The sequence below is a fragment of the Lycorma delicatula genome, chromosome 9 (assembly GCF_047948215.1).
Source record: "Lycorma delicatula isolate Av1 chromosome 9, ASM4794821v1, whole genome shotgun sequence".
Lineage (NCBI taxonomy): Eukaryota > Metazoa > Arthropoda > Insecta > Hemiptera > Fulgoridae > Lycorma > Lycorma delicatula.
The window spans coordinates 124,302,440-124,327,580 of record NC_134463.1 but is presented as its reverse complement, the minus strand read 5'-3'; the positions used below and the strand labels follow the sequence as shown (position 1 = coordinate 124,327,580).

Here is a 25,141-nt window from a genome sequence, read left to right as displayed (position 1 = left end):
TTTCAAATAACAAAATTCTCTTACCTACGAAATCTTAATCTACCTATTTTTATATTTAGTGGTTCATCTACACTATTTCTACTATAATTATAAAAGCTGGAAAAACCAAAAAATCACTAATGAAAACAAAATTTCGCAGAACATAAACGTACACTTCCCGAATAAAATAATCGAAAGTTTTTAACTTACCTAGATAAAGAGAAAATATAGAATTTGTAAAAGGACTGTAAATCTATAATATATTGAAATACGAATTTAGACCAAATAAAGGTGTTGCGACGTCGACAGGACGCCCTTGGTCAACAGCGTTGCGGTAGATTTAAGAGCGAGGGTAGACTATATGTGTTCATAGGTGACGAATGAAGAAGACAACACCTTGTTGATTACTGATGGATTGTTTAATTGTACGCCGTCTTGGCGGTTTAAAATAATTTTATAACATAACACTTGTAACTTATAACTTAACGTTAAAGATAGCAAACATAAACCAAATAAAACTTAAAGTAATCCTAACAAGAATTGAGAAAGTCCATCCGGACGCGACCGCCTTGGGTCAGGTATGAGTGCAGACCGGTTAGAAGACGCTAGGTACAGTGTTCGAGGGAGCAGCTTGTGACGTAGAGTGGCGTGATGGTTTTGCGTCCATAGTTAGCCGTAGGCAACCTAGCCACCGCTAGGTTTCAGCGCCCGACGGCAAGAGAGGGTGAAAACGTAACAAAAGTTTAATATGAAACAGAGTGTTCACAAAGTGACGCAACCTTATGGAAAAATGAGTAAGTTACAAAAGTTGAAAGCGACTTCAGTTACGCGATTCACATAATTCAATACGATGTTGCATGCTCTTTAACAAATGTAACGTTTGTTGAGGAATTGCAGCGACACATCGTTCAATTTCGCTCTACAATTCGGGAACGGTGTAAGAATGAGTTTTGTAAAAGTCATCCTTAAGGTATCCCCACAAGAAAAAGTTAGGAGGGGATAAATCAGAAGACCGAGAGAGCCACAACCGTTTGAAATCACTTTTCAATGAAATCACTGATCCAGGAAAGTCATAATGTTGTTGGCAATGCTACGGTATGAACCGTAGCATTGCCCTGCTGAAACCACGTCTATTCTACCCGGTTTGCAGATATGGTGTTAACAAATTGTTACACCGTCTGTATGTAGCCCTCGCTGTTAACCGTGTCGTGAAAGAATGTCATGAAGACTTGCCTACGTGAAATTGTGCAGCAAACATCCACTTTTTGTCCGTGCAGTTGATGTGGATTTCCCGTACACCAAACGTGTGAATTCTGTTCATTTAAGTATCCGTCAAGGTAAACCGTGCCTCGTCATACCGAAACCGACCATCGAGTTCTTCCCCATCTGGTGCTACAGATGACATGAACCGCTGACAAAAAGCTACACGTTTTCCAGTGTCTACTGGTAAAAATTTGTGAACAACACAAATTCTGTACGGGTGCATCTTTAAACACTTGCGCGATGTCGTGTGAAAACAATGGACCGAGAGAGCAGACCGGCAAGATAGGCGTCGTACAGACACCTTGAAACTAATAGAATACGCAGCTTGCACGTCGATCAACTTTTCTGGTGTCGTCACTTTCAACCGACTACTTTTGGCTGCATCTGCTACATTCTCTGTCTCTTAGAATTTGTCGTACAGCTTCTTGATGGAGGACTTGTTTGGTAGTGCATCCAAACTATATGGTTCTGTGAAGGCATTCCGGGTCTGAGTATAACTGGAACATTTAATGTATCGGGAGACAATTAATGTTCTCTGCTGCATTGTGTAACCCGTTTTTCTTCAATTAAACTTGCAACAAAAGAAGAAAACATTCTTCCCTAAGGTTGCGTCACTCTTTGAAAACTTTACTTAAATTACTATTAATATATTTATTTATTAATTCGGTTTGCAACATACTAAGAAAGAATTCACGTAAAAAATTTAGTTTAACCTCAACGAATTTCAAATTAAAACAAGTTTTAATTATATATATATTTTTTTAAATACAGTAAACTGTATTTAAGCAGCCAATGTTATTAATTAGATATGTTATTTGGTTGGGAAATTTCTGGCTAAAGAATGTAAAATTGAAATGAAAATGATTATAAACGAAATCTCCGGTAGAAGTGAAATATAAATTTCCTTCAATAACACGAAAATAATATAAAAACATTTAAATTAGAATATCTGTGATTATGTATCTATCGAAGCTTAAAATATAAGAATCACCGACTCGATATGAATGATTCTTTTACCAATGATTTCATTGAAATTTCATGACGGTTATAGGTGAAAAGTCATTTAGATTCCATTATATAGGATGACTGATTTTTTGATTTTTTCAACAAAAATTTATATCTTGATATTTTAATACAATCTGGTGAACATGTAACCAACAAAATCTTTTACCAAATAAATGAATTTCAGAATATCAAAATGGAGTTCATTAAAATTGTTTAATCATTGAAAGCTTCGTAAATAAAAGTTTTATTTTAGTTTTATTGTTTAAAATTTCAACCCGTTTAACTGGGAACAAAATGATACCTTATTATATTTAAGGTGTGGCTGAAATTGTTAAAATGGGTCCAAAATTTGGTGCCTGTTTTCACTTACAATAGAAATTGTTAATATTTTTAAATCAATTACTGATAGAAGTGAAAAAAAAAAAATTATTGAAAATGTCGATTCCATCTACACCACATTTCATTAAAATACCCCAATCCCTTTTTAAGAAATAAAATTTTATTGAAAAAACAAACAATGATGAACAAAGGGAAGAAGCGAGATAAAACATTTGAACACATTAAATTTTTTTTGTTTATTTGTTGTCCAGAATCACTTCCTTATATTTACCAAACAGTATCCGGGACGATCGAAATATTTATCTGTATATAATTAATTTTTAACCAACAAATCTCGATTCGTGTCTTTTTATGGGTATGTATGTATATATGTAGAAGAAGAGACAGACTTATAAGACACATATTAAGGCATCCTGGAATAGTCGTTTAATATTGGAGGGACAGGTAGAAGGAAAATATTTTGCAGGCAGGCAACGTTTAGAATATGTAAAACAAATTGTTAGGGATTTAGGATGTAGGGGATATACTGAAATGAAACGACTGGCACTAGATACAGAATCTTGGAGAGCTGCATCAAACCAGTCAATTGACTGAAGACAAAAAAAATTGTATGTAATCATATTTGTATGGGTATAAAAATAAAAAAATAAAAATGAATTTTAAGTAAACTTGAAAAATAAACTTATATTAAGTAGACATATCAATTTACGCTGTTTTTAACTAAATGCCAGCGGTCCGACATCCTTTTTTGACAAAAATTGATTTTTGGAATTTACTCTCTCAGAATATCCTTTCAAAAAAATAAAGTAATAAAATAGCTACATGCATTTTAATAAAACATTTCAAAGGCTTAAAAATTAAAGCAAAATATTATTAAAATATTCATAGAACATTATTTTTTTTTTTTAATTTCAAATGCGGTTTCCTTTCCTGCGTTGCAGGAGTAGTCCCTTTTTATTTATACATTACGGTTGGTTTTATAAATATATTTTTACGAATAAGACTTAAAACTAATCTGAAATAATTTTCGTACAAATTTTTATTGAAATATAATATTTTTTCGTTTATTAAATTAAATAGACGAAATAATATCATTAAATTAAATGATTCTGACTTAAGCGCGCGCACATACCGTATTTAATTCACGCGGGTGTGGCAGTAGTAGCGGTGACGGTCGGGACGAAATAAACTAATATAATTTCACAACTTAACAAAGAATAAATTTCGCTTATACGGTCGGCATACTGGTATAGCCGCGAGGCTTAACGCACCAGGTACCGAATCGACCGAGCTAATAATTACGAGAACCGGCCAGACCGAATTACTTTATTATATGTTAAATATTATTCATTTACTTAATTCTACCCCTAACCTTGACGTCACAACGTAGCAGCAGTTAAGAATAGCAATAGTTTTTTTTGTAGGTGCGACTGTGCAAACAGTTTTTCCAAATATTGTTATTTTTTATTCGTTACCTAAGTAAAATACCTAAGTAAAATATGACCTTAATTAAGTGAAATTTCTATATACTGAGGGTGATCTTGCTGTACAACCTCACCCCCACGACATTTAAGTTGAAAATTTATATCATCAATGCCCCATATATAGAAGTAATCTGACCAACCACGGTCAAAATCGGTCCAGTAGTTCTAGAGATATAAGGCGATTCAGAGGCTAACATGGAACTCATGTACGTACGAACATCAACATCCGGAACATTTCCATCCGGTTTTTTGGGGTTTTGGGTGTCTTAGGTCATTCAAAATGCCAAGATCCGGTGAAAACCGCATATGCCCAAATTAAACCGATTACAACACTTTCTCTTCTAGAGCTCTAGCGCTGTTTAGAAATGAAAATAGAAATTAAATTATCGAAAATCTGATAGGAATTATTTTTTTTAAACTCTTTATAACTTATCTTCCACTAAAACTTAAAACTTTATATTTTTCTCAAACTTTTAACTTAAAAATTCTTAAAATGATAATTATTCTAAATAACAAATTGATAATAAGAGGATTAGGGGCAGTCAAAACGTACTTAAAAATAGTAATTTTATTAATTTTGTACCGTATCCAACACATATGACGACTTATAATCTTTTTTTTCACGTACAATTTTTTATCTAAATAATATATTAAAATCTTGTGCAATAAACTCTTATCAGAATGTTAAATATAATACAGGATGTCCCATATAAAACGCAACCCATCAATCACTCATCCAAGAAATTTCAAAAGTCAAGCTTACTCCCCTACTCGTTACTGAAATGGACTCGTCCAACATCTAAACATCGCGGCGACGCAGTAGAACACTACCGACAGTAACAACAATGCGATAATAACGTTCAGTATATCGCTAGAGACAAGATGCTGTTTTCGCTAGATGAACGTGTTTTCATGGTCTAGTCGTACTTCAGTACGAAATCAGTAGTTGGAGTGCAATATTTGTTTCGCCATAAGTACCCGGATAAACCGGCTCCTAACAAAACATCAGTATTAAAGTCAGTCGTAAAATTTAGAGAGACCGGTTCTGTTAATAAAAAGGAACACAAAAGATCTGCGTCAGTGTTGAATACAGATACAGTCGCTGAAATCAAAGACCGATTACTCGTCTCGCCAAATAAATCGATCAGACGTTTGTCTGCTGAAATTAATTTGTCTAAATCGACTGTTCATCGGGCGACCAAACGATTACAATTACGACCTTATCGCATTCAAACGGTTCATCGACTTCTTGAGCCCGATAAAGAAAAACGGCTACAATGTTGCAATGGTTCCGTCGATTTCTGCGTGAGGGAATTAACGTTACGGATTCGTAATTTTTCACAGATGAAGCACGGTTTCATTTGGATGGCTACGTAAACAGCCAAAGCAATAGAATTTGGAGCGCTGAAAATTCCCACGTTTATCACGAAAAACAATTACACCCGCAGAAGTCGGGCGTGTGGTGCGCGATATCGCGGAAGAAAATAATCGGTCCTTTTTTTTTCGAGTACACCATTAATGCAGAACGATATCAGGATATTTTATTTCGGTTCATCGCACTCTTGGAAGAGGAAGAAAGACACTGCCGGCTACAACATGACGGTGAGACGTCGCACTACGCAGGTTCAACTTCTGATTCCGTCGAGGAATTTTTTTGGTAATCGTGTTATCGGTCGAGGCTTGTGGCCACCAAGATCTCCAGATTTGACTGCGGCGGATTTTTTTCTACGGGGTTACCTCAAAGAAAAAGCCTACAGCGACAAACCACGAATACTTGAACGATTGAAAGTGAATATTGAACAAGCTGTAATTAATATCCGGCCACAAACTATGAAAAAAGTTGCAAGAAACGCTGTAAAAAGAGTTGAAGCTTGTATTCAAAAAGATGGCGGCCGCTTCCAACATTTACTCTAAATGTAAGGTAATGGATGGTAATAATAAAAATTACATTTACATTTGCACATGCCTTTTTATTATTTCAATACCTACCAATATAAGGTTGGATTGCGTTTAATACGGGAAACCCTACATCCCCTCATCTAAAAATACGACTTTAAATTTTTTTTTGTTTATATGATATTTTTCTAAATGAAGCGTTATCAAGCTGAAAACAATTTCAACCTTTATGATAGAAACAAACGGTAAAAACTAAAAATTTATTTAATTTATTGAAGTAAGTACAGGATAACACACACTCTCAAATTATAGCCGATGTGAGAGATGAATTTTTGTAGCGTGTAAGAAACTTCAAGCCTAACTGGAATTCGAATCCAGGATCTACCGGATAAAAGGCAGCGACGCTTACCATTACGCCACGGAGCCAATTTAAAATCGTTTTAAACATTAATTATGCAAATATCACTAAATGTCTATAATTTTAGTCGTTTTTTTTCTTTGTTACTTTACTACAATTCAGTACTTTAGTGCAAAATTGAATTAATGATAATTTAATAACATTTTTAAAAATTATAAGATGCTTACATTTTTCTTTAAAAAACAAAACAGTTGAGGTCTTAACTTCTGTGGGAAATTAAATTTTAAGCTCTTCAAAAGTATTAGGAGAGTTAAGTAATATTTTTGCCGAAATTGATTTAAAATGTTTGTCAATCTGTTTGTTATATTACTTAATGTCTTAAGCATCCCTAATCCGAATCGAGGAAAAAATTGGATTAGAATAGTTTCCTATAGCGTAATTTCTGAACTAACTTTATACCAATAGATTATAAATAGTAACAAACGAATAGAGTAAAATTCTACAAACAAATATAGAATTAATTTGCTTTGTTGAAAGTAAAAATAAAACATAAATAAACAAAATAACTTCAATAGACGATTTAAAATTACCCTGCATCAATTTCAATGATTATAATAAGGGTAAATCAAAAAAAAAAGAAGAAAACTCGAGGGAAAGCGATAAACCGTATTACAGGTGTTTTATTCGATCGGTAAGGAATTATTTATGTGGCGAGTAAGTAGAGAATGAATTTATACTCCAGGTAGTAAAACAGGACCTATAGATTTTCCGTCCAATAGATTATCGTTTTAGATGTATTTAGTCAGATTTGTTTCCTTTTTTTTTTTTTTTTAATAAAAAATGATTTAAACATTACAACTCGGTCACAAAACCTAGTAATTAATTTGGTTTTCTTATATTTTATTACTTGACGCGTAATTTATGTTTTTATTTAAATCATTTCTTCCTTACAACTCGACCAGTAAGTATCACATCGTTTAACTAAAGTTCGATTCTCGGTAAATATCTGTATTTTTACGTTAAGATAGAACTATTTTTCAAGATTTTCTTATCGATAAAAATTATAAGTTTAAAAAGTAAATAAAGTTGTACTTACCACATCGATAAGTTGTGATAATTTTAGTTTTATCTTGACGGTTAAAGCATCGGATACGTTTACAACAGGTCGAACCAACTTATTATAATTAGATAACAGATCATCGTATAAGCGTTTGGCATCAGGGTTGCCTAAACATCCTAAAAATTAAAAAAGCAGAATAAATTATTAATTTAAAAATAATTCTGTTAAAAAAAAAGAAAAAAACAATTAATATAAACAAGCAAACAGATATTTTTATTTAGATCGCACATATTTTAATTTTTAATCGAACATTTTTATTCCGTAAAGTTCGGATTTGTCTGGCGCCAGCATTTATTTGGCCACATCAAGAGAGTCCGTATAAAACAGAGCGGCATCACAATAGATACAATTAACGTGCGTGTATTTTAACAAAAGTTGTACCTCCGTAAATAGAATGCATGGCAAAGTTAAAATTTTTAATTTATTAAATATTTGTTTGCACGATTCATGTTTATGAATTCTATCCCGGACGACGATGTAACGGACTATTTTTTTGCGACTTGAAAACTCATTTTAACTTTTTATATAAATTAAGATTATATTTTTCTCATAAAAACAAGTAAAAATATATTAATAAATATTTAATTATTGTGCCGTACTTACCGTTTTCTTAATATGTTTCAAATCCAAACAATATCGTTTGATTTTGTCGAACACGAAATCGGTTTCATAAGTCCAGCGAGAATTCGTCATATTTTAAGACACGGAGAATTTTACTTAACGGTCAAGATAAATCTTGATTAATTCACATTTAATTAATGTGAATAGTATGCGTAAGATCACCGATGTTGTGGTTATGCTATAAAACTTGACGCGATGATTTCAGTAATAATTAAAAATTAATTACAATTCATTATTCGGTGAATAAATTTTAAACCAATAGATTTGAATTTTCATGTATTTTTATTCAATTATTTTCAGATACAGACGTATATACGAAACAATTATACTGTTAATTAAGTAATTACATAATGAGAGATTTAAAAGAAACCTGTATTTGACCTAAATTTACGAATTGCATTCTAGACAAAAAGCTTTCTGTTAATAAGAGAAATTTCCTTTATGATTCCGGAAAATTAAAATTAAATTCTGTAGCGAAACACTAAGTAAACTCAGGCTTCCACTGAATCCAGAGTTACAGTGCCAATAGAATTTCATATATGTTAATATTTTATCAGTTCGTTTAGATTATTTAATATTATCGCTATAATTATCTTGTATATTAAAACAGCTTGACTCACTGCTTTAAAATGTATATTTTTAAAATCGATTGAAAAATTTAAAAAAAAAAATTTCCTAATCTACATTATAATCTTTTTTCAGTTTGCATGTCACCGACAATATTTAGTATAATGTATAATTGGAAGAAATAATTAAATGCTGTGTGAAGGGGGAAAAGAGGAATAAAAATCAGGAGAAGAAGAGTAGAATGTATACATTTTACTGTGTTGATGACATGGCGGTATTGGCGAGAATCCAAGTAAACTAACTGAAATGCTTGATGACTAAATGAAGCTAGCATAAGTCAAGATATCAACAAAAAGAAGACAAAATGTATGAATCAGGTGGAAAAGAAGAGAGGATTGAGATTAAGATGGGAAATGAAGCTTTAGACCAGGTGTAGAAATTTCAGTACTTTTGAAGCTTTATAACCGATGACCTGACTGCCACAATAGAATTAACACAAGTATATCAAGAAGTAAGCAACCATTTAATAAGAAAGGAAGACTGCTGTATGGAAAGTTAAACTTAACGATAAAGAAGAGATTAATAAAATGTTTTATTTGGAGTGCGATGCTCTATGGAGCTGAAACGTGGATAATATAGACAGAAAACGAATTTATATAGACAGAAGACTTTTGATATGCGGGTGGTGTCGCAGAATAAAAAATGTATGGTGGCAAGACCGTGTAACAAACGAAGTATTAAAAAAAATCGAAGAGAACAGGAAAATGGTAAATGTGAATGAATATAAGAAAAGGAACCGGCTAGGACATTGCATGAGAAAAAGATGTTTATTAGTGGATGCGGTAGAAATGAAAGGAAGAGATTTCAAATGATGGATGAGATTGTAAAAAGGAAAAATATACTGAAACAAAGAGTTTAGCAAAGCGTAGGATAAGGTGGAGAGTAGTTTGAGCAGCAGCAGCTGCTCAAACTACTCTCCGCTCAAACTGGTAAAACACAGCAGCAGCCGTGACAGGACCTGACCTAATGGCAGAACACTATGAATGAATGAATAAAATACATTGAAAGAATTTCTGAAGTGTGAGGGATGTTTAAAGAAAATTTATAAAAAGCGTTTCAATTTTTAAAAAAAGTTTTTTTTGTCTTCAGTCATTTGACTGGTTTGATGCAGCTCTCCAAGATTTCCTATCTAGTGCTAGTCGTTTTACATCGGTATATTCCCTACATCCTACATCCATAACAATTTGTTTTACATATTCCATACGTTGCCTTCCTGCACAATTTTTTCCATTCTATCTGTCTCTTCAATATTAAAGCGACTATTCCAGGATGCCTTAATATGTAGCCTATAAATTTGTCTCTTCTTTTAACTATATTTTTCCAAATGCTTCTTTCTTCATCAATTTGTTGCAACACTTCTTCATTTGTCAGTTTATCACCCACCTGATTTTTAACTTTCTGCTATAGCACCGCCTTTCAAAAGCTTCTAATCTTTTCTTCTCAGGTACTCCGATCATCCAAGTTTCACTTCCATATAAAGCGACGCTCCAAACATGTACTTTCAAAAATTTTTTCCGGACATTTATTTAAATTAATTTTTGAAAAAAAATACTAATCAACTGTTCATTAAATCTAGTCTTTTCAAGATGGCACCCGATTATAATTATAAAAAATTAACCCCTAATTTGATAGGGACATTAAAAAAAAACTGTAAAAAAATTGAGTATAATTCATTTTTACTTACAATAAATTTTTGATATCGCATAATAAAAAAGAAATATATTTTACTTCAAACTAGATATTCTTTACAGCTTCGCTCGAGTGAATTTTTGATTTGGAATGGGACATTTTCCAAAAGAAACATTAAACTTTTATTTACATTCTACTACAGCTTAACAATGGATGTTTTAGCGGGCATGTTGGCAAATCAATCTATTTATTTTTGCGAGAATTTTAGTCTTGCCAAATTGTTTTGTAGTGGGATTTACCCTTTTCGTATACTGCAGACATTTTTGACGAGCGATGTTTAGCGTTTACGGAGGATGTGCTAAAACAAAATTCATTGTTTTAGACCGTCTATAACAATAACAGCATATGAGTACGATTCTATTTTTATAAAACTAAATATCTGTTATCATTTTTAAATAGAACTGTTACGGATATAAGTGATAAACTGTTATATTATACCGTAACACTAATTTGGGTTTATCCGTGAATGTACAGAATGTTATGCAACCTACATAATGTTATGTTATAAACCTAATCAAATGCAGGTGATCTAATCTACGAGCGAGATTTAATCTTGTTCACCGCAACAATACAGCGATAACATTTCCTCTCAAACAAAGCCTCTACGACTGAAATCACTTGCATCTAAAATGGTTTACATATTTCCGGTCGTGTGAAAGATTAGGACGTGTAGTGTATAGCAAGATTAATCTGGTATCCCGTAGCGTAAAAATAATTACATTACGTAATAGTATTTTACTTATTAAGTAAATTATTCGTGTTTTTTGTGTATATTAAGTGAGTAAATGTCAAAAATCTTTCTTTCGTCTACGGTGTACCTCCTCTCTAAGATAAAAATGTTATTTTTAGTTTGGATACAGCTTAGATTTTGGTCAGAGGTTAAGGCGTCATCAGCCTACAAGTTTTGATATAATGGGTTGAACCGTTTATATGTAATTCACCGACAAATAAACAGAATTTTGCAGTATTAGGAAACAAAAATAAATAATAGGTTCAAATATTAAACGTTTTTCAGTTTTCTATGAAATGCAAAGTTATGTGAAACAAACTTATTGTTATGAATGTATAAAACGAAAAAAAAAATTATAATTTTTTTTAATCCACTAAAAAAGGAGTTTTTTAATTCAAACTGCCTCTTTATATAAAATTGTCGATGTATACCGATGTTAAAATGTGAGAATAACTTCTCAACAGTTAAACGTGGAAAAATTAAATTAAAAAAATGCTCTTTTCTTGAATTGATTTATTTTTTCGTTTTAAATTCATCACACGCTAAGCACCTGCGGTGGGCAACTCAAGAAGTTTTACGTATAAAGCATTAACACTGTACTAAGTACACCACGTTGCTTATCATTTTAAAAAGTGTTGAAAAACTAAACTATTGACGGAAAAGATTTCAGATTATCACCCTAACCAAAATGACAGCCATTTACTATTTTAATATGCTAGTTTCAAAACAGATCGTTTTGAGGTAAGAACGTATGATAAATTTTATTTTTTTACTGTTTTACTTTTAAACAGCTATTTAAAAAGTAGCGTAACTGTAAAAAATAATAAACGATGAGTTTTTTTACAGCCTCAATATTTTTTACGGTACATCAAAAAATTTTTATTTTCCAATGCGCTTTACAATTATAAATTTCAAACCGAAAAAATAAATCCTTTCTAGCTAAGAGGATCTACTAAATTTCATGTTTCTATGATTACCGATTTTTGCTTCATAAATTTTCTATCGCAATACTGTTTGTAGTTCAACGTCTGGGAAAAAAGTTTAAAATTAAAAAAAAAGAGTAAATAAAATCAACTTTATCAACAATAGTTATTAGAATAAAACAAATTTTTATTTATTACATGTTTTATTTTTTCTAAACGTCGGCGACTATGCATTAAATATTCATAAACTCACTCATTACCTAAATGCAACGTCACATATCGTTTTGTTTTTTTATAATGTCGGAAAATATGCCTGAAAAATTAAACGTATACATTATTCAAAACATTGTTATTTATAGTTTTTTATTACTGCTTAAATTGTTAAATATCTTTTTGAAAATGTTTCGCTTTTAATCTATAAAATTCATTTCGTTTTTCTTTAATAGGCTTAAAAATAAGAGATTTCATCTTCAACCCGTATGTATAATTTACCGAATCGATCGATTTGCAGGACTTTCTATTCTGTTTTTTAGAGGAATTTTTTATGATCCTACTGTAACATATTTTCTACACATTTTTAAAACTTTTTTAAACACAAAGAATTACATATACAGAATGATTCAAAGAAACAGGAAATTTTAAAAATTAAATAACGTTAATGAAAAATTTTTTTTAGAAAATGAATTTTATTTTATGTAATTGTACAAATGTTGCCATTTTAGGATACATACATTTTAGTTTATTTTTTAAAGATGACATCTTCCTGGTGACCTCCTCTTCTACGTAAACGCTCACGAAGTCTCTTCGTTAAATTGTTCACGGTTTGACGTAACATCTCGACTGGAATTTCCGCAATTGCTTCTCGGATCTTTGCCTTCAGTTCTTCCGTTGTAGCAGGTCTACTGTGGAACACTTTGCTTTTAAGGTGACCCCGCAAAAAGTAATCGCAAGCTGAGAGATCAGGCGATCTGGGAGGTCATCTAATGTCACAGTTTCGTGAAATGACACGTTGTCCAAACAATCGGCGCACAGCTGCCATCGATATTCGTGCAGTACGTGACGTTGCTCCGTCTTGTTGAAACCAGGCTGTGTTAAGAATCGGTGGAAATCTCTTTTGTTGTTCCACAACAAAGGTTTCAAGCACGGCTACGTAACGAGCCGACGTCACTGTAATCGCAAGATCGTTGTCATTCTCAAAAAAATAAGGGCCTATAACACCGTAAGATGACATAGCACACCACACGGTCACTTTCTGGCTGTGCAACGGACGTTGGTGTAGCTGCGTAGGATTTTCTTGTGCCCGGTATCTGAAATTTTGCTAGTTAACAAATCCACCGAGGTGGAAATGCGCTTCGTCTGACATCCACAGTTCGCGAACAAACTCTTCGTTATCGTTTATCTTCTGAAGCATTACATTACAGAATTTGCTCGCACAACTGCATCGTTCGGTTTCAGTTCCTGGACGATCTGCAACTTGTACGGATGGAATTGCAAATCCTTCGCTAACATTGTTCGAACACTTGAACTATGCGATTGTAAAGATGCTGAGAGACGACGGATTGACCGAAGTGGACTTCGTGTGACAGCATCTCGTAAAGCTTGAACATTCTGTGGTGTACGGACAGTTCGCTTACGGCCTGGAGGTTTCTTTTTCATTGCCGAACCGATTTCCTCAAAATTAGATATCCGTGTTTTAATTGCACGTGCTGATGGAACACGGTCGTGCCGTCCCAGATTAACATGACGGCGAAATTCTCTACGCGCTCCCTCCATACTGTCATTGTTTTTGTAAAACGCTTTGATAGCAAATGCACGTTGCGCACCGCTCCAAGGATCTATGACAACTAAATGGCAGGTTAGGTTAGAGAGGCTGGAGCCACTTATCAAGTGGTACCAATCGCCCACGGCTACGACACAACTTTCAAAATTTCCCGTTTCTTTGAATCACGCTGTACCACACAAAGAATGAAATTTTTTTCCTTTTTTTTATTTGTTCACTTCATCGCCTAGTAATGGATTCTTACAGTTCAATGATCGATTAGTATACAGTTTGATATTAATTTATAGGGCGAAAATTCAAGAAATTAATCGAAAATTTATCAGAAAAAGTAATATATTTTTCCGGGACTAAAGTTCTGCGCCTAGCGTAATTTAACACTAAGTCTTTATATAGTAACAGGACCAGTATAACAGACCAGGGTAGCGGACTGCTACCTCAAAAAGCAGTTGTTCGACCAGAAGGGTTACCTGACCGGAATAAGAATTTATAGAAAAACGTAAGGGCGTGGAAAATTATAACGCTTCAACAATTAAAGAGACGAGCTGGGTACTGGTCCTGCAGACCAGGGGATATAAATACTGCCAGGGACCAGCGAACAGAGTGATTAGTTTTGCGAGGCGTGTTTGGCCCAAACAGGATAACAAGCGACAGCAGCGAGTAGTTTAGCAAGCCCGACTTTGACGCAGTTAAGATGACAGCGATATCAGTAAGCGTTTGGTAACGAATTAAGAGTACGTCACAAGCATTCCTTTGCGGACAGCCGGTGAATACAAAAGTTGTTCGGCGAGTTATTAGTAATAAGTAATGAAAGTGATAGTATTATATTCATTCATAAAGTGTAGGGTAGTTCAATGGTAAACAGTAAAAGTAAAAATATTTGAAAAAATTGAATTGTATGTTCTTTAAATTTCACTATTATTATGTTGCTATTTAGCAATATTAGGTTCTAGCGGTCATTATAAAGTCTTTAGTAAAGTGGATTTTATTCTGATTTTAGTAATTTAGGTCATTAAGCAAAACTTGTCCTTTAAATTTTAATTTTTTTAATATATGTTATATATACGTATTTTCATCATTATCATTATCATTATTATCATCGTTATTTATTTTATTTATATGATTTCAGAATAGTAAAACATATGTATAAGAAATTCTTAAGTGTGTTAGTCTCAATATCCTTGCCGAACCGCGAACACGAAACAGTATTATTTCTCAACATAAAGTTTTTTTTAAATTTTAAGATGCACTGTATTTTTTTTATTTTTATACAAAGAACGTGTTTAATCCGGGCTACGTTTGTTGTAGCTTATTTATACTTTAAATAAAAATTAATTTAAAAAATCTGTTGTGAACACCACATAACTTCCTCGTACACCTATTAAATTACAAATACACATTTTTTGCTGCACTTCATTTAAACTTAATTCATTTGAAAGTGAGATACGATCCTCCAATTCTTTAATAAAGTGGACAATTACACAATTACTAAAATATTAGTTTTTACTAACATCAAATATTTATACAATAATTCTTGTATGAAATATTAGGATAGATTAAAATTTCCTTTATCACTCGCATTTCTAAACCAGTATTATTCGTATCTTAGTGAACTGCTGATTAACAAAAGTTTCATATTTATGATGTGTCGTATAACTAAAAGTTAATAATAATTAAACTATTCCGTTTAATGAACTCCTGTATACTTGTTACAAATGTTAATTTCGACAGAACGGTGTAAAATATCAGTTTTTATTATTGGATTATTTGGTGAATAATCAAAAATCATAAAGAAACAATCGTACAGAAAAAAAAAATTATTACATGTAGAGTTATATCTCAAAAAAACGACAAGAAAATAAATATGAAGAGGAAGAAAATGTTAAAAACAAGAAAAGACTAAAAAGAATAAGAGAAGATGATAAATATAAAGAAGAAAACGTTAAGACCAAGGAAAGAATAAAAAGATTAAGAGACGATGATGAACATAAAGAGAAAAAAAATTTGAAAACTAGAGCAGTGTACACAAATTAAGATCAGAAAAATTATATCAAACCAAAGAGCGATTAAATGACTCGCAAAATAAAAACAAATAAACGAAATGATGATCAACTTCGCATTACTGATAATATTATCCGACAATATCAGAGGAGTTCTTATCTTTAACTAAAAGATAAGAATTTTTTGCAATCTATTAAATATCGGGTATATGTGCCTCAGTGCATATATTGTTCTTGTGGAGTCTATTTTTCAGTCACTCCGTAGTTAACTTTAAAATTAAAAAGAAATTCCAGAATAATTAAATTAATTAAATAGAAATTAAACTAAAATATCCAAAAAAATAGGATTCTGAATTATAATTTTCAATTAATATTAAATAATCAGATGTTTCAGCGAATCTGTTAGATACACACATATGCAATAATGCCTATAAAATTACATATTTTGTTTCACTAATGGCTTCTATTTTTTTTCTTTTTTTTATTGTTATTACTGAATAATTATTTATTGAAAAAACATATTTAAAATCACGGGTTAACAATTATTAATAAATCAATATATTTAAATTAAAAAAAAGGAGGTGAAGTCTGATTCGAACCGATGTGCCTTCCCGTGTAAAATCCAAATATTTTATTAATTTAAAATTATATTTGGCTTTAACTCTGAAACGAATGAAAATAAGTATCACTTTATGAAATATCGTTGAAAAGCTCTCAATGAGGACATATTACTGCAGTTAAGAAAAAGTCCAAAATCCAATTTTTTTTTAGATTTTAGGCTTTTTGGACACTTTTGATTCAGTCCATTGCAATCAAAAGAGGAGGTTCACAAGTAGAAGTTACAAAAATCCTAAATCCAAAATCAACATCCTACGTCTAATCTTTTTTGAGTTATGCGAGACGTACAGACGTCACGCGAAAGTAGTGAAAATGGATTCAGGGATAGTCAAAATGGATATTTTCGTTGAAATCTGAAAACCAAAATTTTTCGCGATTACAATATTTCCTTTACTTTGTACAATGAATTAAAAATTGTTAAATTAATTTAACTTTGTAAAAAAATTGAAATGCCTTTTTTTGCATGTGGTAAATCATTTTAAAAATATTTGTAATTATAGCGTTTTATAACTGCCGATTCTTTCAGTAATAAAAATCGTTTATTTTCCAACAGAATTATACTTTTGCAAAAAAAATATAACTAGTTTTACTTATACTTTTTAACGTAAATTTTATTCGCTTTAATGCGGTCAATTACAAAAAAAAAAAACAAAAAACAGCATAATTTTCCTCGTATCTCACCAGTGTATTCCAACATAAGAAAGACGAAAAAAAAAAACATTTTGTTTAAAAATATACCAAAGAGAAATAGAAGTATAATAAGCGTGAGGAAAATTTTCACATTTATTCGCTATTTGTGTATTTATAATAATAATATATTTAATAATGAAGAAGTTTTTTTTAATTATCTTTCTTTATATATTGAAATTAGAAAAAATAAATAATAAAATTTCAAAAGTACTTTTTAAAAATTCTTAATTAATAAAACGGTATATTTTTCAGCAGCTGCACGTTTGAATTAAAATTTCAGAAATAATTAGGTGTACTGTGTTTTATATATTTAGTATCGTAATTGTAATCGTGTTTTGTTATGTAGTTTTTAATTAATATATTTGTAATACATTAATTATTTATTTGAATAAAAATAAGAGTATATCATGAAAAAAATAATAATTAAAAAACCACAAATATTAAAATAATAATGATGAAAACAGTATTTTTATAAAATACGTCTACCGACACATTTTTTTCTAAAATCTTGATTTATAAGAAGGAATGATTTTCAGATTGCAATTAGATAATCGATTTTTTAATCGATTATTGGCCCGAACGCCAAAGACCGCCAGTATCCACGATCTAGTATTTAGATCCGTACAACGGTCTGCCTTTACTAGGATTTTTATTTTTTTTAAATTTCTTTTTCTTCTCTCGCGGGCCGGATCCTGCAGTTAGGTATTTACACAGCCCAGAGGAGTGTCCTTTATTCTAACGGACGTCCGCGTCTCGTACCCGCCGGTCGGATCTCACTTTGCGCCCGCCATAAACCCCCAGAGTTTAAAATGAAATACGGCATTAACCCCTATGCCGTCCCCGGGTCCCCACTCCGAGAGCCGGGACTGGGCCTTTATGCCAATGCCTTTAAGGGGACTGTCACAGTACTATCCTTCTAACATTCAAATTCTCAGCCGATTTCCTCCAGCTCCTTAAATAATCCTCCACATCTAACCATCTCTTTCACGGTCTTCCTCTCCTTTATCTTCTATCACGTTTCCCAGCGATCGCTTTTCTATCTTCTCTACCTTCCGCCATTCTTTAGATAAGTCTGACCCGTATAATTTTCCCTTGTGACGATATCACCTGTTTTCTGACAGGTACCTGACGATACCAAACACCTGTTTTCTTTTCCACCTGCGAAAGGAATGCTGTAACCGTTAACCGTCTACGTTTCTGATCCGAACACTGTTATGAATCTTATCACGGTTTTACATATTCTAAATTATCTGTTTTTGCTGATATTTTTAGATTTCAAATGTTTTAAAAAGTATAATTTCATCTATTTCCACATGTAATCTTTTCTTGTATTTCTATCGTGTTCTTATTGTCGAACAAAATCGCACCGAGGTACATTCAAATTTATGCACCCTTTCAAACACCTTCTCGCCCGTAGTTAAACGTTGATCCCTTCACACCGATCCCTTTTTTTGCAGTATGTTTGTGTTGTCTACGAGTCCCGTTTCTTTTGCCGCTGTTTCCATTAGCGTTAAACCCTCTACTACGTCTCTCCGATTTCTAGATAAAGAACTACATTAGTTAATATCTAGATAATTCCGTTATACATTGCCTCTCCGGGATTATATACAAATTCCTAACCGCTTTCTCAAGCCCTAAGTTAAACAGGATAGTCGAAAATAGGATTTAAATAATAAATATTTCATTACTTATTTAAAACGTAATAATTATATATATATATATATATATAGTCTACGAGTAATTCAAGATATAAACTCGAAGTTTACGGAAAATATGGAACGGAAATGTTTTTTAACTTATAAAACAGTCATGACTAACCGGGATTCGAACTCAGGATCTTCCGTACCAAAGCGTCAGACGCTAACGTTCTGCCAGATAAATCGGAATTTATTCTATTTTTTTACAGACCAACAATTATTATTATATGGCGTGTTCAACATTATCAGAATTGGGTATCTGTAGGCAGCTAAAAGAGAACAAAATGTAGAGGTAAAAAATACATAAAAATGTGATAAAAAAAAAAATTATTTTAAATGGTATTTTATAAACGAGAATATTTCCCTGAAAATATTTTTATTAATAATGGCTATTAAGTTTTACCGATGAGAAAAGAATCTAGGGCATAATTCTGTATATGTGGATGTATATATGTGAGATTTCTATTTTTTTTAACGTACAGGGAACGGGTTAACGAATAATCATTAATTTTGTTACGATGACTCGTTTATGTCACGTGTCAAGATAGCAGCTATTCCGTTAAATTTTGGTGAAAATTGGACAATGGAATAAAATAATTTATCTTTAACACGTGGATCATTGTTTTGAGATAGGTGGTATCCGATGAAATCAAACAATGAATTTTTTAAAACTATTATTTGTAATTAAAAAAAAAAATTAAATTTTCGGCACTCCTAAAAATGTTTAAAAAATCAATCGACATAATCAGATTAAAAAGTTTTTCATATATCATACAAAAGATATTATTATCATATCATACAAAATGATGAGCCGAAACAAAATGATACCGTTAGACGCGAATTTGTCGTCAATAACAGAACCTTAATGTTGGTCCACCTAGTATTACTTGTGTTTTCACTGCTGAACTGTACACCATCATTAGGGCTTTTCATATCACTCACCCAAAATACAGTCATATCCTTATTTGTAGCGACTCGTGTAGCGCACTTCAAGCTTTGTGTTCTAGACATCCTACCGTCACCGAAATCTATAATCTAATCGCTGAGTTGAACCGTCGCAAACACAAGTCTGCTGGATCCCTAGCCACGTGAGAATTCCGGGTAACGAACATAAGGATTCCGGTGCTAAAGACGCATGTAGTCAACCGTTTTTCGCTTCTAGTGTTACTACTGCCGATTTTATTAATTCTGTACAACACATTCATCGAGTAAAGTAACAAAGCAAAGGGTCTTCGATACATCAGGTACACTGTGCTGCCATGCGACTTCATGTAGAAAGATTCGCCGAGAGGAAGTGACCCCTGCTGATTGCAGTTGGGACGTGCCAGAGCTACTCACGGTATCTGATTTCATCAGAAAACGCACCGTTATGTGTACGATGTGACTGCTACTTGACTGTGCACCATATCATTGTGGATTGCGTATTTTATGCGGCATTGTTTCGTAAATTTAAATTGCTGACAAACATTCGCCGTATCCAAGGCAATGAATATACCCGTGGAGTGTCACCCCCATCGCTTACGTTGAAGATTTAGCCCTGGTAGTAGTAGCAAAGACCGAAGGGCAGGTGACGCGTTCTGCAAATGCCGTTATCGCAACGATCGGTGAGTGGATGGCTGGGGTGGACTCAATTTGTCCTGCGATAAATCCCTGTTTGTCCCGATGGCGGGAAGGTGGCGGCTGGTGCCCTTCCCAAATACGATGGTGCAATCACGGAAGACCGCCAAATATCTGGGGGTGTGTCTAAGGAAAATGCCAACGCAACTGTCTACAGGGATTGGCAAGGTAGGTGGGATGCGTCCACGAAAAGGAGGTGGACGCATAGTTTGATCGCGCAGATTGAGCCGTGGGCCGGGAAGGAGTTTAGCGAACTGGAAATCTGGTTGTCACAATTCCTGAGCGGGCATGGGATCTTTCATTCATACCTGTATAGGCAAAGAAGAGCGGTAAGCTCCTCAGGGCTCAGAACGAATGGGATGGTGTGGCGACCGGTAGTGTCCCAAGGGTGTCTTCCCCTACGGGGTTGCGATGGGCGAAGAAGAATTGAAGACCCCTTCTGGCCCTACTTTCGAAGCTTAGACACGCCGGAGCACGTGATATTCCAGCGCCCGCGATGAAACGGGGAACGCCACGACTGTGCTTCCGTAACTGGACATCTCGAGGCAGGGACCATCGTTGGAACAATGTTACGCAGTACAGTGGATTTCGACACAGTGGCGGATTTTGTGTCAGGCATACTTCAAATGAAAGATCGATAAGCGAGGGGGTGAGAGGCAGCTCTTTACGGGGCTGCCGATCACCCGTGCTTGCAGGGCGAACGGTGGTGATGAAATGCCAGGACTCTCGAGCCCCTGAGCTAAAAGACTGAGTCCCGACGGGACCGCCCCTTGGGGGTGTCCCAGTTAGAGGCGAAGGACAAAGGACCGAATCCCGGTTCCTGGATAACCTTACCTATGCTTCCCGGGGCCGGGAGTGGGATAGTCGGACCTGGCGTTTCCTTCATTTGATGACTAGAGGCGAAGGCACCTTCCGGTACCGTGTTAATGCTTAACTGCAGGTCTTATTCCGGGAGACAGGGTTAAAAAAAATTGTTAGGGATGTAGAATGTAGGGGTTATAACGAAATGAAATGATTGGCACTAAATAGGGAATCTTGGAGATCTGCATTAAACCAGTCAAATGACAGAAAACAAAAAAAAAGACTTTATATTTCCGGGCGACGATAACGCGAAAGCGTTTTTAGCCCAAAAACAAAAAAAAAATACCTTTATCAAGTCGTTTAAAATTACTAATAATAGGTTAGGGCTTTTCGGTATATTTACGATCATCAGTGGAATAATTTCAAAATAAACATAAAACAAGTAATGTTTCTCTTCAGTCAGAGAAGTGAAAAAGCGAATGTTTTGTTCGATGTAAATTTAATGTATATATATTTGATTTAACGTAAATTTTAATATTCCTAACATTATACATGAATTAAATCAATTTGAAAATTAAATTTTTAATTAATATTACATCCATGTATGTTCAATACCGAATGATTCAAAAAGGACGTCACAACTTAAAAAAGAATATAAAAATTTATCGGGATAATTTACATACTCGGTTGAGATCTCATTTCGTAGAAAAACACACCAAGTTTTTCACCCAACATTCATTTTGATACGATATGGTTTACATTTATAATGCGACATACCTGAATTCGATTTCATTCCAGACTGTAGCCAGCAAGTCGGCCGTTATCTCTCCAGCTGCGGCGTTAATTCGAAGCTTAACCCGACAAAATTTGGACGTCCTGGTGATTTTGTATGTTTAACATACAACTTCTCTCAACGAAGGTTTGGTGCCAAGAGTAAATTGTACGCCTACTAGGAGGCTGCCAACCGTATTCTCTATGAAAATTGAGCTGAACTGCATTTGCTGACTGAAAATCGTGAAACCAAAACACAGTGTGATCATGTTCTGCACCGACAAATGTATCCATTTTTAACAACACAGTGACAGCGTTGGTGGCCGAATTTGGTACTAATGAACTACGCGAGTAAAAACATGATGTGTTTTGCTATGAAATGAGATCTCACCGAATCTGTAAATTATCTAAATAGATTTTTATATGCTTTTAAAGTCGAGAAGCCCTTCTTGAATCGCTCTGTTTTTATATTGAGCGATAGCATTCAGTTTTAACTATCTAACTGAAAACAAACATTATTATCCTTTAATTTTTTATTATTAATATTATTTTAAAATACGGTCTGAAGATAATCGATATACTTTTTGATATTAAAGTATATTTTAAAGAAAAGTTTTTGAATTTCATTTAATTAAAATTTAATCTGTTTTATTCGTTTTAATCTTTTCATTCGTTAAAATAAACAGTCGATATTTCACGGGTTTGTTCTCTTTTAGTATGTAAATCGGACAAAAAGGTGAAGTAACCCTCGGGGACTCATAAGTATTACTACAAGAGAATATAGAATTTTCTACCCAGGTACTAACTCGCTTTTATAAATTGAAAATTCCGGCTTATTCGTTTTGAAATTAAAATTTAATTTATAAATCTTAAGAAAAAAGAATTTCAAAAAATATACCGATTTTTTAACTTTATGTTTGTCACGAATAATCATCTTTGTGACCATATTATTAAACAAAAACATTATAATTTCGAAAATTCTGAGAAAGAAAGTGGAAAAAATTTCGTGATAAAATACATTATCAGTTTTTTTTAGATGTAAATCTAAAACCAAAAATTACATTCGTATTTATTTCTGAAGTACTAGTATGAAATGTACATCTAGATTTGTATAAGACTATAATTTGTTGCATTTACAGTTAAATTATATATATATTTCTAAAGAATTAAAATTTTCTCCGCATAGCTTTATTATTGGTATAATCTTACAGTTTAATATAACATAGATATAAAAATCGGAATGGAAATCATTTTTATTCATTCGAATAACTTGTAAAAGAAGTGGCTCATGATTAAAGACGGGTTTCCAAAAAAAAATTGAAAGAAACATTTTATTTTAGTTAAAAGGGACATTTCTTTTGTACTAAATTACATACATCGGCTACTGTATGTACAATATAAGATAACAAAAGAACTCTGTTCTCGGTTGAAGTGTCCCTCAGGGCGACACGTAGGTACGAGACGTCCGTTCTTGACAAAGCGACTTATTTTTAATATTTAGCGAGAGATATTTTTTCACTGTCTGTTTTCTCAATTATTTTTCGAAAAAAATACAGGAAATTTATTTTCCAAATAATTTATGTTGTTACATAATAGATATGAATTATATTTGGGAAAGCGTGAAGGATAGACCATATTTAATGACTGCGTTACAATCAGTAGAAAAAACAACACGTATAAATGATTAATTTAAATTGGTGTTATTAATTTATTGGTTCCATCACTTCAGCATATCCTGTGGTAAAAACTAATATTATTAAAATTATATAAGTCCGAATTAATAGGAAATAGTTTTATAATAAAACTTATTTCAATATTAAATATTAAAATTAAAAAAAGTTCCCAGTGTAGATAAAATAATTAATAAATCGTTAACACGTAAAATAAGATTTTATAACAGTAATTTAGATAAAGATGCTACGATTTGCTGCTGATATAGTAATTCTAGCCGAGAATAAAAAGGATTTAGAAGAAACAATGAACGGCATGGATGAAGTCCTACGCAAGAACTGCCGCATGAAAATAAACAAGAACAAAACGAAAGTAATGAAATGTAGTACAAATAATGAAGATGGACCACTGAGTGTGAAAATAGGAAGAGAAAACATTACGGAGGTAGAAGAATTTTGTTATTTGGGACGTAGAATTACTAAAGATGGACGAAGGAGGAGGAATAAAAAATTTCCGAATAGCACAAGCGAAACGAGCTTTCAGTCAGAAATATAATTTGTTTACATCAAAAATTAATTTCAATGTCAGGAAAAGATTTTTGAAAGCATATGTCTGGAGCGTAGCTTTATATGGAGGTGAAAGTTGGGCGATCGGAGTACCTGAGAAGAGAAGATTAGAAGCTTTTGAAATGCGGTGCTGTACGAGAATGTTAAAAATCAGGTGGGTGGATAAGGTGACAAATAAAGAGGTGTTGCGGCAAATCGATGAAGAAAGAAGCATTTGGAAAAATATAGTTAAACGAAGAGACAGACTTATAGGCTACATACTAAGGCATCCTGGAATAGTCGCTTTAATATTGGAGGGACAGGTAGAAGGAAAAAATTGTGCAGGCAGGCACGTTTGGAATATGTAAAACAAATTGTTAGGGATGTATAATGTAGGGGTTATACTGAAATGAATCGATTAGCACTAGATAGGGAATCTTGGATAGCTGCATCAAAGCAGTCTAATGACTGAAAAAAAAAACAATAATTTTTCCAGAAACGTTTTAAAAGATGATTGGAAAAAAATACAGAAAATTAACAGATTTTTTTATTACACATCTCGATGTTTTGATTAATAAGAATGATTATTATAGATATCCTAGTTCGTTATCTATTAAAAATTTTTGTTTTACTAAAATTAGGCAAACATGTTCATCTATTATTAGTTCATGTTTATCTTTACCGATGAATTTGAGATTAATAACTCGCTTCAAAATAGCAGGAAAAATCCAGATCACAAATTTCTCAAATCCTGTAAGTTTTCTGTTGATCGTTGTAACTTCATTTATTAAAAAAAAAATTCTTTAAAAAGAAAGCCAAGTAAAATAAAAAAAAAAACGCAGTCCTTACTTTTAAACTGATATTAACTTACACCGTTGTGAAACAAGCTAAAACCTAATTTAAACATTTACGAAACTAAT

General features: G+C 32.9%; 1 protein-coding gene across 2 annotated transcripts in view; it reads right to left on the bottom strand.

The window, feature by feature from the left end:
* LOC142330580 (acetylcholine receptor subunit alpha-like) overlaps window positions 1-25,141 on the bottom strand; it is a 668,320-nt gene that overhangs the window by 433,146 nt on the left and 210,033 nt on the right. For both annotated transcript variants that reach the window (XR_012757812.1, XM_075375962.1), the window contains exon 3: window positions 7,421-7,560. Coding sequence is in view for 1 of the 2 variants with exons in the window: in XM_075375962.1 (XP_075232077.1) it covers window positions 7,421-7,560 (140 nt within the window). In the remaining variant the exon portion in view is untranslated. The remainder of the gene's footprint in view (window positions 1-7,420; window positions 7,561-25,141) is intronic.